Source organism: Protomyces lactucae-debilis (assembly GCF_002105105.1).
Source record: "Protomyces lactucae-debilis strain 12-1054 chromosome Unknown BCR37scaffold_21, whole genome shotgun sequence".
Classification (NCBI taxonomy): domain Eukaryota; kingdom Fungi; phylum Ascomycota; class Taphrinomycetes; order Taphrinales; family Protomycetaceae; genus Protomyces; species Protomyces lactucae-debilis.
The window spans coordinates 31,737-46,003 of NW_024468013.1; the positions used below are offsets into that span (position 1 = coordinate 31,737).

Genomic DNA, 14,267 nt, shown 5'->3' on the forward strand with positions numbered 1-14,267 from the left:
GTATTCATGACTGCGTTATTCGTTATCTTATCTGACCCGAGCACGACGTGGTGGAACGACACCTCGCATCACACCCTACGTGCCATTGGCTTCTACTGAGTGTCGTCAAAGAGCTTGACCAGTCAGGCATGACAGAGTATACGCTCGATCGAGAGGCATACGCAGAGCTATATGGTCCTACGACCGGCGACCTCATTCGACTGGCCGACACTGACCTATGGGCGCGCATTGAAAAGGATCTCACGACGTACGGCGATGAATTGACATTTGGAGGTGGCAAGGTCATTCGAGATGGCATGGGTCAAGCTAGTGGGCGACTAGATAGTGAGTGTCTTGATCTCGTGCTCACAAATGCTGTAATTATCGACTATAGCGGTATCTACAAGGCTGATATCGGCGTTAAGGACGGATACATTGTGGGCATTGGCAAGGCAGGCAATCCAGACATCATGGATAACGTTTCTCCCAACATGGTGTGCGGTTCCAACACAGATGTCATCTCAGCGGAGCATGACATCGTCACTGCAGGCGGCATCGATTCACACATTCACTTCATCTGCCCTCAGCAAGCCGAAGAGTCTCTTGCCTCTGGCATCACCACCTTGATTGGCGGTGGCACAGGTCCGAGTACTGGCACGAATGCAACGACTTGTACGCCTTCTGCAACATACATCCGAGCGATGATGCAAGCGGTTGACAGCATACCGCTCAACTATGGCATTACAGGCAAAGGTAATGATTCGTCCCCAGAACCTTTGCGTGAACAAGTCAGAGCTGGTGTTATGGGTCTCAAGCTCCACGAGGATTGGGGAACAACGCCTGCTTGTATTGACAACTGCCTCAATGTTTGCGACGAAATGGACATTCAGGCTTTGATTCACACAGACACGCTGAATGAGTCAGGTTACGTTGAGCAGACAATCGCTGCCTTCAAAGGTAGGACCATTCACACGTACCATACAGAAGGTGCAGGAGGTGGGCACGCTCCAGATATTCTGAGTGTCTGCGGAAGGGCCAAAGATGAGCATCTTGCACCTTACACAACGGAGAATGTCCTTCCTTCATCCACCAACCCGACCCGTCCCTTTACACGCAATACCTTGGATGAACATCTCGATATGCTCATGGTCTGCCATCATCTCTCGAAAAACATTCCAGAGGATGTGGCTTTCGCAGAGTCTCGTATTCGAGCCGAGACCATCGCTGCCGAAGACATCTTGCACGACACTGGCGCCATCAGCATGATGTCTTCTGACGCTCAAGCTATGGGTAGGTGTGGCGAAGTCATTTTACGTACTTGGAAAACAGCGCACAAGAATAAGACTCAGCGAGGCATGTTGCCGGAAGATGAGAAGCAGCAAGCACTTTGGAATGATGAAGACGAGGACCCGGAAGCACCCAAGGCAGACAATCATCGCATCAAGCGCTATATTGCCAAGTACACAATCAACCCAGCGGTTGCACATGGTATGTCACATGTACTCGGTGCTGTGGAAGTGGGCAAGCTTGCTGATCTTTGCCTTTGGTCATTTGACAGATTTGGATCCAAGCCATCGATCGTCATCAAGTCTGGTATGATTGTGTACAGCGACATGGGCGACGCAAATGCATCCATTCCAACGGTTCAACCAGTCTTTGGTCGCTTCTCATTCGGTGCCAATGTCGCAGATCGAAGCATTCTATTCACATCAGCCGCTGCCATGTCAAATGGTCGCAATATCAAGGAGGAGTACGGACTCAAGAAGAAAGTCATGCCAGTCGTCAACACACGCGGCATTGGGAAGAAGGACATGAAATTGAACGATTCGCGACCACTATTGGAGATTGATCCAGAGTCCTACACAGTCAAAGCAGATGGCGTCGTAGTCGCTTGCGAGCCCGCCACCACGCTTCCCTTGACGAACTTACACTTCATTTATTGATCAACCTTGCGACGCAGACGGCTCTCCGTTCTTACCAAAGACACGTCCCACAAAACTTGTGAATTGCTTGCCGGAGCCCACGAGCTTGCGTCGGCTAACATCGCCACTGCCGCTACCGTTCGACTTGCGACTACTGGCATTGGACAGCTCTCGCTGTAAATTGCCACCCGAAAGCATGCTTGCGTCAATAGTCGTATGGTAAAATGGTTCTGGTTGACCCACAGGAGCAGTGACTGGCGCAGTAAAGAAAGGCGTGTCTGTGTCTGACTCTGGGTCTGGTGACAATAGCAAACGACCCTCAGCAAGACCAGCAGTGTGGTACGAAGGCGTTGGTGCAGGCATACTCAGCTTCGGAAGACTGCCAAAGGGGTCAAAGCTTGAGGCCGTTGTAGAATGGGATAGGCCCTGCACATCTGGTGCGGTCCATGGATCGGTTGTAGCCTGAAAGCCATTCTTCGGAGAAGTCCAACCGAACTCCATCGATGTTGCGGCATCTCCTGGTTTTGGTAGACCGTGCGATAGAGCTTGACCACTCACTGCATTCCTCTCCGATTCCTGATATGTCCGGCCCAATCTTGACCCGGCGGGTGCGATGATGCCGCCATCCTCCCCTCGTAGACTTCCAGAGCGTGGGCGACGCGTTCCAATGGGTGCCACATCAGTCTTTGGCAAACTGCGAGTGTTCTTACGATCCAGAGCCAGCGGATCCTGAGCATTGATCGGCACCTTCTTGGACGATGATGGCCAGAACCAGTTGCCTGTGCCGTTGGTGGTGGCAGCAGTGACGAGCGATCGATCTTTGCCAACTATTCCGGCACCGTTGCCCAGTCCCAGACTATGCTGCATGTTGTGAACACTGCCAGGTGCACTGGATACAGCGGAGTGATCCTGAGACTCGCTCAATGGCGTGCCATTGAGACTAGCAACCAGACTGCCTGATGTGGCGCGTTGACCTCCACGTTCTCGCTCAAGTTGCAGTGACGAATTCAATTGGTGAGATGCACCAGCGTTGAAGATAGATGGCAGCATACCATAGGAAGCAGGTGCATGCAAAATCGGGTTGATGACACCCGGAGACGAAGGGTTTGAGCCAGACTGGCTGGAGCGAGGTGATTCTCGCCGTGCGCCACCAAGCGAACCTGGAATAACGGCGCTTGCAAAGGGCGAACCGCGACGTGGGAAGAGCGTATCGTCGTTGAAGATGCTGGTCACCCCAGGCATGATCGGTGCAGGGTCGCGACTTAGACCAGGAGGCGCTGCGCTGTGGCTCGGTGCTTCGTAAGGATGGGCAGCTGCACCGACAAAAGAAGTCTCTGGGTAGAAGCTGGTATTGTTGGCAGCAACGAAAGGGGCGGCATCCGGGTTGAATGATGGCATGGCGTGACGGTGATCGATATTTTCCTTGGCCTTTCTAGACTGTCGTCGCCGCAAGGAACCAAGATCGTTGGAGGAGCCCTCCGAGATGGGCGTACCGCTGCGGAGGCCTTGCTGTAAACGCGACAGGAGCTGACAGGCATCTTCATACTGCCGTACAAGTGTCTCCTCGCGGTCCTTCCACTGTGCGTCGTCTTTTGCTGCTTCATTCACCTCTTGTGGACTTGGACTTGCGACACGAGATCCGCTTTGCAAACGTGAAATATCTGCCTCTCCCTCCGCTTTGCGCGCAAGGAGATATCGGATTTCTGCTTCCACTTCCACTAGCTCTTCTGAAGCGAGAGCACCTGCCCGTTCCGATGTTTTGATGGCATGATCCGTCTCTGCAATCATGGCTCTGGTCTGCCTCTCCAGCTTTGCAGTTTCCTCACTCGAGACTCGCACAGCCTCAGCAAAACCTTCCATATCAGCACACTGTCTCCTGTATTCTTCCTGCGCCAACTTCAGTGCCTTTTGCACCTGGTTGCGACGCGTCTCAATCTCTCTCTTTTGCTGATCCAGCTGTTTGTGGTGCTGGTCGCGTGTCGCGCGTGCATCGTCTTCACCCTTCTTCTTTTGCCGCCATTCATCAAGCTTCTTTAAGAAAGCCTGCTCCTCTTCCGTATGATGACTGTTGAGCGCTGTGATTTGTGCATCAATGTCGGTCGTCTCCTTGAGGATCCCTTCCATCTTGGACGTCAAGTCTGCAATCGCCTTTGCTTCGTCCTTTGCGAATGCCTGTGCGCCCGGCAAGGGATCCTTAATCTTGAGAATATCCATGCTTGCCTTCTTCTTAGGCACACGCAGCGCAGGCGCATCGCTGGAAGTCGTGTGAGCTTCCACCTCAACCTCCTGGCTCTGTTCCACTTCACGCGCTGAACCAGGCCTAGACCGTGTCTTGACGTAGAACACTGGGCTTGCGACTTGAAAGCCATGCGCATTTACAGCAATCACCTGGATGCTGTAGAGGTAGTCCGGCGTTAGGCCAGAGATGGTGACGCTCGTTTCACCGCGCACAGAGATGCCGACCTCTTGTCCGTCCATTTGAATGATGTGCTTCTTGACATAGCTTTCCGGCGGCGCCCAGTGTAAGCTGACACTGTCTGCGGATAGAGCATCGACGGTGAGTCTCGGGCTGGAAGGGAGTTCGATTTGCAGGTAGCGGAAGACGAGTTGCAAGGGAGCCGACCAGAGCTGTGCGGCTCGCCAGACTAGATAGAGGCAGGAGAGAAGAACCACGAGGGAGGATACTGCTGCTGCCATGACTTGAGCATGCGCCGGGCTTTACTGCTCTCTACTGCTAGCGCTATACGGAGCTTGAGGGGAGATGGTTGCAGTCGCTCGGCTTCAAGATCTTCCTGCGCGTGCAAAATCTCGCGACAAAGATTCATTTACAGCCAGAGACTATAACTCGACAGAGCTGAACCATACTTACAAGCACTCTGCTATTCTGTATCAGTGTGCTTCTCCTGTCGCTGCTCCGATCGCGAGCGTGTGTCTGGACTTGCTTCCCCACTGCTCGTCCTGCTCAATCAATCAGCGCTAGCATCCATACCAAATCTATCATGCAGTACTTGAGCGCCAAAGATGCCGCTGCGCTGGATGATTTACTTATGAGCCCAGAGACAGGATTCGAGCTTGCACAGCTCATGGAACTTGCGGGATTGTCTGTTGCTCAGGCCGCTCACAAGATGCTACAAGAGCGCGAGAAGGGCAAGCCAGCTGCTGCCAATGCACAGAACAGAGTGCTCATCATCTGTGGGCCCGGCAACAATGGCGGTGATGGTCTAGTTGCAGCACGCCATCTGCAGCAGCTCTCTCATGATGTGCAGATTTGGTACCCAAAGCCCAAGAAGGGCATCTATGAAGGGCTCGTCAAGCAGCTCAATTACTTGAAAATCCCGGTGAGCAACAGCAGCAATCAATCTCCGCAGCCTCTTAGGCAGTATGATCTCATTGTTGATGCAATCTTTGGGTTCTCCTTTTCTGGCGAGGTGCGCTCTCCTTTTGATGCCATCATTCAGGACCTTTCGCAACTGCCTCGTAGTGTTCCGGTCCTCAGCGTCGATGCTCCGTCTTCGTGGCATATTGACGACGGTCGTCCTTCATCAGGACCAGGCAGGGACTTTTGTCCGGCAGCTCTCATCTCCCTGAGTGCACCAAAGCGACTTGCTGCTCATTTCCAGGGTCGCCAATTTCTGGGTGGACGTTTCCTGGGGCCCGAGTTGCAAGCAGCATATGGCCTGCCTGCCTATCCAGGCACTGACCATGTCGTTGAGCTTCCGAAACTCTGATGTGCAACGTCTCCTCCACTCTATTCTATATAGCCTGTAACGACCCTTTGCGGTGACATCTGATGGGGGCCAACGTGCGCAACCACCGGCGCATTCAAATTGATCTGCCACGACCCACCAGGCCCCTCAAGAAGTCAAGCTTGTGCACAGGCCCCGCCAGTAGCAGTAGGCGGCCACAGAGCCTGCGGGCATGCCAAGCTCTGCCGATGACAGTCCAGGGGCAAGCTCCACCAGGAAGCGGTCCAAGTACTCAAAACGCGCCTGCCAACATTGCCAGCGACGCAAAATTAAATGCGATGGGAAGGACCCCTGTGAGCACTGTGTTGCTGTGAAGGAAGATTGCGTCTACGTCGCCGGTAAGGCAAGAGGCGGAGCCAGGTCTCGCGCCGTCAGTAATGTTCCCGCTCAGCCAAACAAGGAGAGCCAAACGCCAGTCAAACAAGCTGCGCCCTTACCGCACCTCAAAGTTGATGCCATGTCGCCCGTCACGTCTCATCCACAACCGCCTCAAGTCAGACCAAATGCAACGGCTACGCTCGCTGACAGAGTTCAGTGGTTGGAAGAGAGTGTCTTGCGGCTCAATGCTTTGAGCCGACCGGGTGACCAGTCTGCCAGCGCTGGCCCACAGTCCGCCTCAGTCCAGATGAGTGCTCGACTTAAACGGCCCTTCGATCAGCTGCAGCGGCCTGCGTTGTACGCCAGTACAGAGCGACAATCCAACCGCAGTGGCGACGATTCCGGTGCCCGCAGCTCTGAAAGACGCGCCGCAGAGACAGTCTACTATGGCAACTCTTCAACGGCAGGCACATTGCATACGCTCAAGGACAAACTCTGCTCCCTGGCACCTGCATCATCTCGCACAGAAGCAGAGCTCTACGCCAGCAAAATATCGCCGGATCCGAAGCCAGTCCCTGACCAGCGCGTGAATCGGCGCGGCTTGGCCCAGTTGCCTACGAGTGATGTCTCCTACCCCATTCTTGCACTGATGTTTGACGATTTGATGAGCATGTATCCAATGTTGCATGCGCCTACATTCTATGCGCGTTACGCCCCGCTTTGGACTGCAGATGGTCGCTTCTCTATGGAAACTGCTCAAAGCGATGCGTATACCGATATGGAAATTGGCCTCCTGTACGCTGGTATGGGCGCAGCAGCTGTTTTGATGCGCGAGAAGCCTGGCTTTGGTGAACGAACTGCCCTGGACCCGTCAGCGGAAGCGGACAAGTGGATCACCTCTGCTCGATTGATGCTGAGGAATCAGTGGGAAGCGCCAACAGACTTGGAACAGATACAAGTGCTCTGCTTTTTGACCTTATACTACTTCAATGTCGAAAATGAAGACTTGTCCTATAAGCTGACGGGCGTTGCATCCCGTGGTGCTTTCGAGCTTGGGTTGCATCTTCGTCGGCGAGAAGCAGGTCATCCTCGACTGTACATCGAGCTGAGACGAAGGGCATTCTGGTGTCTCTACTTGCTTGATCGGCGTACGTCCGTCTCGCTGGGAAGACCGCCTGCCATACAAGACAGCGACCTTGACGTCGATTATCCGACGCCCTTGGACGATGAGCTTCCGTTTCCCGAACAACTCAATGTCCCGATACGCTTGGAGCATTCCAAGATTCCGTACTTGATTGAGTTTGTTCGCTTCTCAAGTATTCTTGGAGACGTCTACGAAAAGGTTTGCGGCGTACAAGCCACTTGGCCGCCCACTGAAGAAACTGCCCGCAACCTGGATACCATACTCGAACAATGGCGCTTCAGCCTGCCCTCTTTCCTGCGCTTCAGTCAAGAGAATCTCTCCTCCATCCCAGGATGGCTCGCCAAGCAACAGTTATTTCTGCACCTTCGCGGCGCTCATGTGCGATTACTCTTGCTACGACCTTTTGTACAGGATGTTGCTGAAGGAACTGGCAGTACGCCTCTTCCCGGCTCCTTTGCATTTCGCATGGCCGAGCTTGCTATGAGTCTTTCAAGTGAAATTATCCACACAATTGCACAAGTCAAGCGATCGTCTGATTTGATTGAGATTCTGTGGTATCCGGCCAAGCAGTTCTTGCTGACGACTGTGTGTATCATCTTCACCTGTGTGCTCAGTTTCGGTTCTGAGCCAAAGTTCTCTGCAGCGTCCTGTAAGGCCGATGTCAGAGTTGCGTTACAGACACTCAAGGAGTTTAGCTACAAGTCAACAGGTTTGAAGCGGAATCTAAGGGATGTCGAGTTCCTGCGTTACATGTGCAACCAAGCAATCAGGACGAAGCATCAGCAAATCAACAGCGAGAAGAGTGTTCTTCCTGCCGATACTACATTGCAGGTGGCGGTCGAACAGCAAGCGCAACCAGTCTATCTTGGGGCTACGGCTCCTTTGGCTGCACCACTCCATGACAATTCCCACAGCGTACAGTTTCATCCAGCAACAGTCCCGCCCGACATCCAACATCATCTGAGTCAAGCGCAACAACTCAATGCCATGCAGCAATACTTGGCCAACAGCCATGACTTGTCTTTCCTCAATCCCTTCCCTGGCATGAGTGGCGATTCTTCTGATTTTCTCATGAGCCTATTGGACTCTGGAGACAGAGAAATGCTTCCAACGACAAATGAATTTAATGACTTGAGCGTGGCCTTTTCATAGCTATTGCTCACATACTATCAAGCACTTCATCCTTATATTTGACTTTGGCTTTCGCCGTTGTGCACTGCACAGAACGAGGGCCACTACCAGCCGTACGCAGAAGCCCCTGTTTTGCGTCGGTCATCTGATCAAGTTCTGCTCCTTCAACGACACATCCTCTCACGAGATACAGTTCCAACCCCAAAATGCCTAAGAGTATGCTATTGCTGGGCCTATCTACTGTGTCTTTAGAGTTCATTGTACACGCAAGCTGATTATACCTTGAGAAGACCAGCAAATAAGCAATTTTAAATATGTCCAGCTCCTGAGCGTGTTTAAGATTGCAATACTAGCGGCAGAGACCCTGTCGTTCATTCGTATAACAGGGAAAGCCTTTCAAGACAGAGAAGACAACATCAGCTGTCATGTACATTCACAGGCATGGCGATGACCTTGGCCAGGAGTTGTGATCAAGTCAGAGTCATGAAGACATTATGCCGGTCATCCTTTGTATGTTGTGCTGCGAGGCTCTCCTGCACGAGACCTGCAGATGAGCTTTGAAGTTCATCTCATCTCAGTGGCCAAACATTGACATGCTCTGCATGGCAATTTGGTCATGCGCACGCGAATGAGTTCTTTTACTGCAAGTGACAAGCTCAGGAGTCATCAAAACACCAACCACAGAGACTTTGCCAGAGCGCGTGGGCGAGCGATTGCATGCGAAGATGGCCAAAAGAAATGAGACATGTGGAGGAAGACTGCTTAGCTCACTGAAAGGGTGCCTGACTGAACAAACAAAGAGCGCCAAAGAGATCAAGATGAAGGGGCCGGGGCATGATATCGCGCGTACAAATAGGACATGTCTGTCTTCTGTGACTGCAAGACAAGAACAACTTTCGGTAGGTATTGCAAGATGCTCTTTGGAAATCTTGCGAGTACTACTCTTGCACTTGCACTCTTCTCGCCCGCCCATGCAAAGACTTCCGATTCACAAGAAACTGAAAAGTCCCATCACCATGGTCGTCATGGAAAGGAAAAGTCGGCCAAGTTCGACCCGGAAGACTTTGTTCAAGGTCTGCACATTGAGTATGCACCAGCTGGTACCAGTTGCACCAAGACGCAGCCACCCGTCATCACCCACCCAGTCAAACCATTGACGGGTCATGAAATCCCTGTTCCCAAAACAGGTCTGAACTATGGGTACAGCTCCTTCGATTCTACCAAGACGGTGGCATGTGACCACAAGTGGTACAAACCTCCTCGCCATGCTGTTCCTCGCTGTACACCTGCTGAATCCGTTCCATTTCCTAAAAATGAGGAAAAGAACTGCATCAAGATTCGATCTGTGGCCGACTACCACAAGTATGTCCCTGATGCTGGCAAGTCAATCCTCAAGCATGCTTGTGTGATTTTGGAGAACTTTGCCTTTGATAGCGCAACAACGATGCGTTTCAAGATGCCTCCCAACTCCTTCTTTGGTTGCCGCGGCACGATTGTTGGGTTTCCTGACTCTCCCATCAAGGAGGAGCAAGCCATGATTGAGTATGTCCACGGACTCAACTCCACCATTGCTGGAGATCATTGCTTGATTTACATGCAAGGTGAAAAGTCCTTCAACGGCAAGCACAATTCTGCGTCTTCGCGTGCCTTTGACATCTCTGAGGCAAATGGCTTGTACGTCAATGGCATCACCATTATCCAAGACAATGCCCCCTTCTTCCACATCAATGGCGATAATATTCTGATGGAAGACTGTAATGTCATTGCCGCTACACCCTACCCATCGAATGATCGCAATGCTGATGGGTACCAGATAGCTGCCAACAACTTCACGTGAGACTCTGTTTTTTTTGGACATGCAGCTAACCAAACAGCCTACAAAAGTCATTTATTCAGAGTGGTGACGACTTGATTGCTTTGCGTCGAACCACTAAAGCGGTGTTTCAATGTCTTACCACTTATTATGGTCATGCTCTGGCCATTGGTGGCGTTGGTCAGAATGATCTTGCGGAGAATGTTGTGTTTCGTGATATCGAAATGGTCGGACCTGAACGAGCGATGCGAATCAAGGCAGACAAGTGGGAGACGGGTCTTGTGTACGATGATGCAGCTCATGCGTCAATGCTAACCACACAGGAAAAATGTGTTGTATGAAAACATTCGCTTCTACATGGCCAATACCTCTGGTATTTCTCTGACGCAGGACTACACGAACTTTCCCGTGCCAGATGGCTTGCCTGATACTGGGGTTTGTGAATGACATTGAGTGAATCAAGCTGACAGTAGGTTGTGTTTGAGAACATTCGTTTCAAAAATATTCGAGGAAGCGTCAGCAACCGTGAACCGGCCTGTAAGTTGAAGGTTATAGTGTTTGAATGGACGCTAACTACTGCAGACCTAACGACCTTGGTGGACATTCTTTGCTCTGCTGGCCACTCGAAGGGCGGCTGCAAGAAGCTTTTATTCGATGACGTCTCCATTGTGAGCGGCGATAAGACGCAGTATGGTTCTCTGTTCGTCAACTTTGATCCAACCGGTACCGGATTGACGGTAGGTGGACCACAGAATATCACCAAGTACGATTCCCCAGGCAAGATGAACAAGGGTATTCCAAACGATAACAGCCAAACGTTTACGCACAAGTCTCCCGCTTCTCATTGAGTGTGAGCGTCAGTCTGCCTCTAGCAAGAGACTATGCCAGCACTAGTGCTACTTCTATACTCCCTTTCGTAGATTGAGTCTCAGGGGATATTCAGATGACACATTTGGGTATTTATCTCACGGTGTAATTCCTGCGCAGTCAACTCAGCAGAGCAATACTGTTTCCCTAACCCCACATGCCTAACCCCATCCGCATCTTTTCCCTTTTTTCCCATTTCTGCATTCTCCCTTCAGCTACGTCACCGCACACACACACACTCGGCACACACACCAGTGACCAGCTACTCTGTAAGGGCCAGGATCACAGGCACAGTCAAGGCCAGGGGCAACATTCAAGGCCCAAGCGACAGCGACTCCTTCTTCCACATAGCAACAATCCTCGCCTGCCTTCTCATTTCACTTGCGCAGCGTCACGCCCCCTCTGTGCTTCCCGCTTTTGTCGCTCTCAACGACAATACACTGCGGCATAGTCAGCTCCTAAGCGCTTGTTCCCTGCCTTGAATCGCCTGCTGAGCAGCGACATCAATAAAACGGCCTGACAAGCTAGTCAAGGTAATAAAAAAGCGACACAACGACAACGCAATACACGCCTCCACAAATCATGCCAGTGAAAGCGTCGTTAAAGAATAAAGCAGCCACCGCAGCCAAGGTCGAGCAAGCAGAGTCCACAATTACAGCAGCCCCAGCCGTCGCCAAGGAACCCTCTAATGAATCTGGCAAGAGCAATCGTACGGCACCGAGGCACCATGACTCTGAGCCAAACCCATTTGAGAGATCCTTTAGCGGTACGGGCGGTGTACAGTCTGGTGGTAACGATGGCGGTATGTTACCGAGTGTAGCAGCACTCACGAGTCCAGCGCCCGCAGGTCAAGCTGGTTCCATGGGCCAGATGAATGGCGGATGGTCTCCATTTGGGTCACTACGATCCGGTCCCCTTTCACCAGCCATGCTGCTTGGTCCATCTGGTCTTGCAGGGTATGATGGATCTATGCGGACAGGCCTCACACCCAATGAATCGAGCATCCGAACAGGCTTGACACCACGCGGCGAAGCAGCTGCACCCAGTAATGGTAATTTCCCGATGGCCAGTCCCAACACTGCTGCTCTTTTTGGCTTGATGAATGGTGGTTCAGGACTCACACCTGGTGGTTCCGCACCGAGCTTTTTGGGTGGTCCAGGTGGTGCCTTTATGCAGAATGCTGGACAAGGAACGCAGGACAGCAACAACCTCTATGCGCCTCGTCCACATGGCCCATCCAACCTCAACAGCAGTGTCTCGATGAGTAACTTGCAGCGTGGCGAGCACGGTCATACAGGTCCTGATGCAGAAACTGCTGCCAATGGACTCTTCCTTCTCTCTCAGCATTCACAACAACAACATGGCAGTCATGCTGAAGATCTCGTGCGTCGCGCTACTGCCAATCAAGCTAAACAAGCGGGTGCCAGTCATGGTCGTGGCTATAGTGGCGATTATCGCAGTCTCTCTCCTGAGGAACTCGCGCGTGCCGCTGCATCAGAGTCACAAACAACGGATACTGCTGCAGGTGGCAGTAGTACAGGTCGCGGCAAAAAGAACCCAAGACGCAAGGCTTCCTACACAGAGGATGCTGGCAAGGAGCCAAAAACAAAACGAGCGCGTGGTTCTAAAGCCCAGCAAAAAGTCTCCGATAGTGGCAATGAATCAGATGAGATGCATGCACAAGAGGAGATGGAGCAAATGGGTGAAGATGGCCCCGGTATGTTGTCGAGTGGCAACAAGAATGAAACAGACGAGGAGAAGCGGCGGAATTTCCTCGAACGCAATCGACAAGCGGCGCTCAAGTGTCGTCAGCGCAAGAAGCAGTGGTTGCAAAACTTGCAGGCCAAAGTGGAGTTTTTCGGTCAAGAGAATGATCAATTGACGTCGCAGGTGACGAGTCTCAGGGAGGAAATCGTCAACCTCAAGACCATCTTGCTTGCCCACAAAGATTGTCCAGCTGCGCGTACTGAGCATAATGCACCTCAAGGCTATTGATGCGCTTGTTCCTTTTTGAAATGTCACAATGCTGCACTGTTGTATTTCGTTATTCTTTCTAGCTGCAGGCCTGGTTCCTTGGTTCATCACTATCATACGATTATAGGTAAGCACGTCCATCTCATCTAGCGCTGTATACTTGCAACTGCTTAGCTCATCTTCCGAGGCAGCAGCCTAGACCTCGACACCACAGCTCAATAATTGTGAATGTAGAGATGCTTTGCCGTCTCGTATCTGATGACCTGCATCTGGTGGAGTGGGTTCCTACAAGTATCTACGTATCCGTCTCGCTGGCTCCCGCATCAAAATCATCGACTCTTGCAGGAATAGTATCGTTCGACTCAAGTGAAGACACTTCAACTTAAAGCTGTTCAGATCAGTGCATCAGACAAGCAGCCCGGAGAAGGACTGTCCAGATATCAGCTGCAAAGGTCTTTCCATTGTAGATTTGCTAGATTGTGGCAGGTAAGACTACGCACAGATGTTTAGAAGCATCGGCATATTCGTATTCCTGCGCACAGGCATGAAGTGTGGAGATGATCGTGCTCTTGCTCTGCACAACTCAATTCAGCACTAGTAAGCGAAAGCACGGTACGGATGTCAGTGTGTCTTGTGTTACTAATGACTGCGGGACTATCCTTGGCAGCCGATGTCATCTTCACTTTTGTTGGATGCGCAGGCGCAGTGCAGCTGTCCGGATCAGACCATCGCTTGCTTTCCAAGTGCATGCACTATAGTCGTATAGGGCACATATGCATATATGCTGCGTCTCGCTATCAAAGCCATTTCTTGGTACAAAGCCGCACGGTCCCTCCGGAAGCTGGAAATCGTAAAGCTTCCTTGCACTTGCTTACAGCAGCAGTCATGGACTCATGGCAGACTGAAGCCTTGCTGCTGCCTGCTCATAGACACAATCAGCCAACTGTCTGTCCAGTGTCCAATTCTGGCGACGACATGCAGTCTGCAGAGTCAATCGAACTTGGCTCTACCTCGAGAGCCTGTCAGATTGTCAATCGTAAGTCTTGACATCGGTACTATTTGAGGCCGCAGCGGCCTGCTGCAGAGAATAACTTTCACTTCCGAACGAGCACGGTCGGAGCACCGTCGGAGCACGTCGCCCAGACTGCCCAGTTAGTAGTTACGCAGCTAATTTACGCTTCAAGCCTTCAGCCTTCATTGGCCCTTCAAGTTTAGGGCAAGTACAGCCTACGGAGTCCGGACTACAGTCTACGGAGGGCTTATAAGCTCCCTTCGGATCATGGCCATTGGCCCATGGGGTCCCGGTCCATAGCCCGGAAGTTCAAGACAGCCGCAGGCCCGCAGCGCTGCGCATTAGCCCAACTTTTGCTGCC

The 14,267-nt window shown here is 51.9% G+C and overlaps 6 protein-coding genes across 6 annotated transcripts; 5 read left to right on the top strand and 1 right to left on the bottom strand.

Annotated features, from left to right (window-relative positions):
• The first annotated feature begins 47 nt into the window (after positions 1-47).
• BCR37DRAFT_157872 (urease) lies at positions 48-2,265 on the top strand. The gene has a single exon (XM_040866149.1). It carries the CDS (start codon positions 129-131, stop codon positions 1,920-1,922), a length of 1,794 nt encoding a protein of 597 aa, XP_040722815.1. The 5' UTR covers positions 48-128; the 3' UTR covers positions 1,923-2,265.
• Positions 1,695-4,709, bottom strand: BCR37DRAFT_156348 (uncharacterized protein). Its single transcript, XM_040866146.1, has one exon. It carries the CDS (start codon positions 4,596-4,598, stop codon positions 1,923-1,925), a length of 2,676 nt encoding a protein of 891 aa, XP_040722816.1. The 5' UTR covers positions 4,599-4,709; the 3' UTR covers positions 1,695-1,922.
• Positions 4,710-4,900: 191 nt separating this feature from the next.
• On the top strand, positions 4,901-5,629 carry BCR37DRAFT_351137 (YjeF N-terminal domain-like protein; the record flags this gene model as incomplete). Its single annotated transcript, XM_040868049.1, has 1 exon — positions 4,901-5,629. One exon carries the CDS (start codon positions 4,901-4,903, stop codon positions 5,627-5,629), a length of 729 nt encoding a protein of 242 aa, XP_040722817.1.
• Positions 5,630-5,724: 95 nt separating this feature from the next.
• BCR37DRAFT_155968 (fungal-specific transcription factor domain-containing protein) lies at positions 5,725-8,389 on the top strand. Its single transcript, XM_040866143.1, has one exon. The coding sequence runs from the start codon at positions 5,820-5,822 to the stop codon at positions 8,259-8,261; it is 2,442 nt and encodes an 813-aa protein (XP_040722818.1). The 5' UTR covers positions 5,725-5,819; the 3' UTR covers positions 8,262-8,389.
• A 764-nt stretch (positions 8,390-9,153) lies between these two features.
• Positions 9,154-11,019, top strand: BCR37DRAFT_400672 (pectin lyase fold/virulence factor; the record flags this gene model as incomplete). The annotated part of the gene is made up of 5 exons (XM_040871815.1): positions 9,154-10,073; positions 10,115-10,336; positions 10,377-10,488; positions 10,527-10,590; positions 10,636-11,019. The coding sequence occupies 5 exons, from the start codon at positions 9,154-9,156 to the stop codon at positions 10,899-10,901; spliced, it is 1,584 nt and encodes a 527-aa protein (XP_040722819.1). The 3' UTR covers positions 10,902-11,019.
• Positions 11,020-11,502: 483 nt separating this feature from the next.
• On the top strand, positions 11,503-12,915 carry BCR37DRAFT_389247 (uncharacterized protein; the record flags this gene model as incomplete). Its single annotated transcript, XM_040870713.1, has 1 exon — positions 11,503-12,915. One exon carries the CDS (start codon positions 11,503-11,505, stop codon positions 12,913-12,915), a length of 1,413 nt encoding a protein of 470 aa, XP_040722820.1.
• Positions 12,916-14,267: the final 1,352 nt, after the last annotated feature.

Bases quoted from the DNA above. Each gene is read 5' to 3' on its own strand.
- BCR37DRAFT_157872 (XM_040866149.1), top strand. From the start codon at position 129: ATGACAGAGTATACGCTCGATCGAGAGGCATACGCAGAGCTATATGGT.
- BCR37DRAFT_156348 (XM_040866146.1), bottom strand. From the start codon at position 4,598: ATGGCAGCAGCAGTATCCTCCCTCGTGGTTCTTCTCTCCTGCCTCTAT.
- BCR37DRAFT_155968 (XM_040866143.1), top strand. From the start codon at position 5,820: ATGCCAAGCTCTGCCGATGACAGTCCAGGGGCAAGCTCCACCAGGAAG.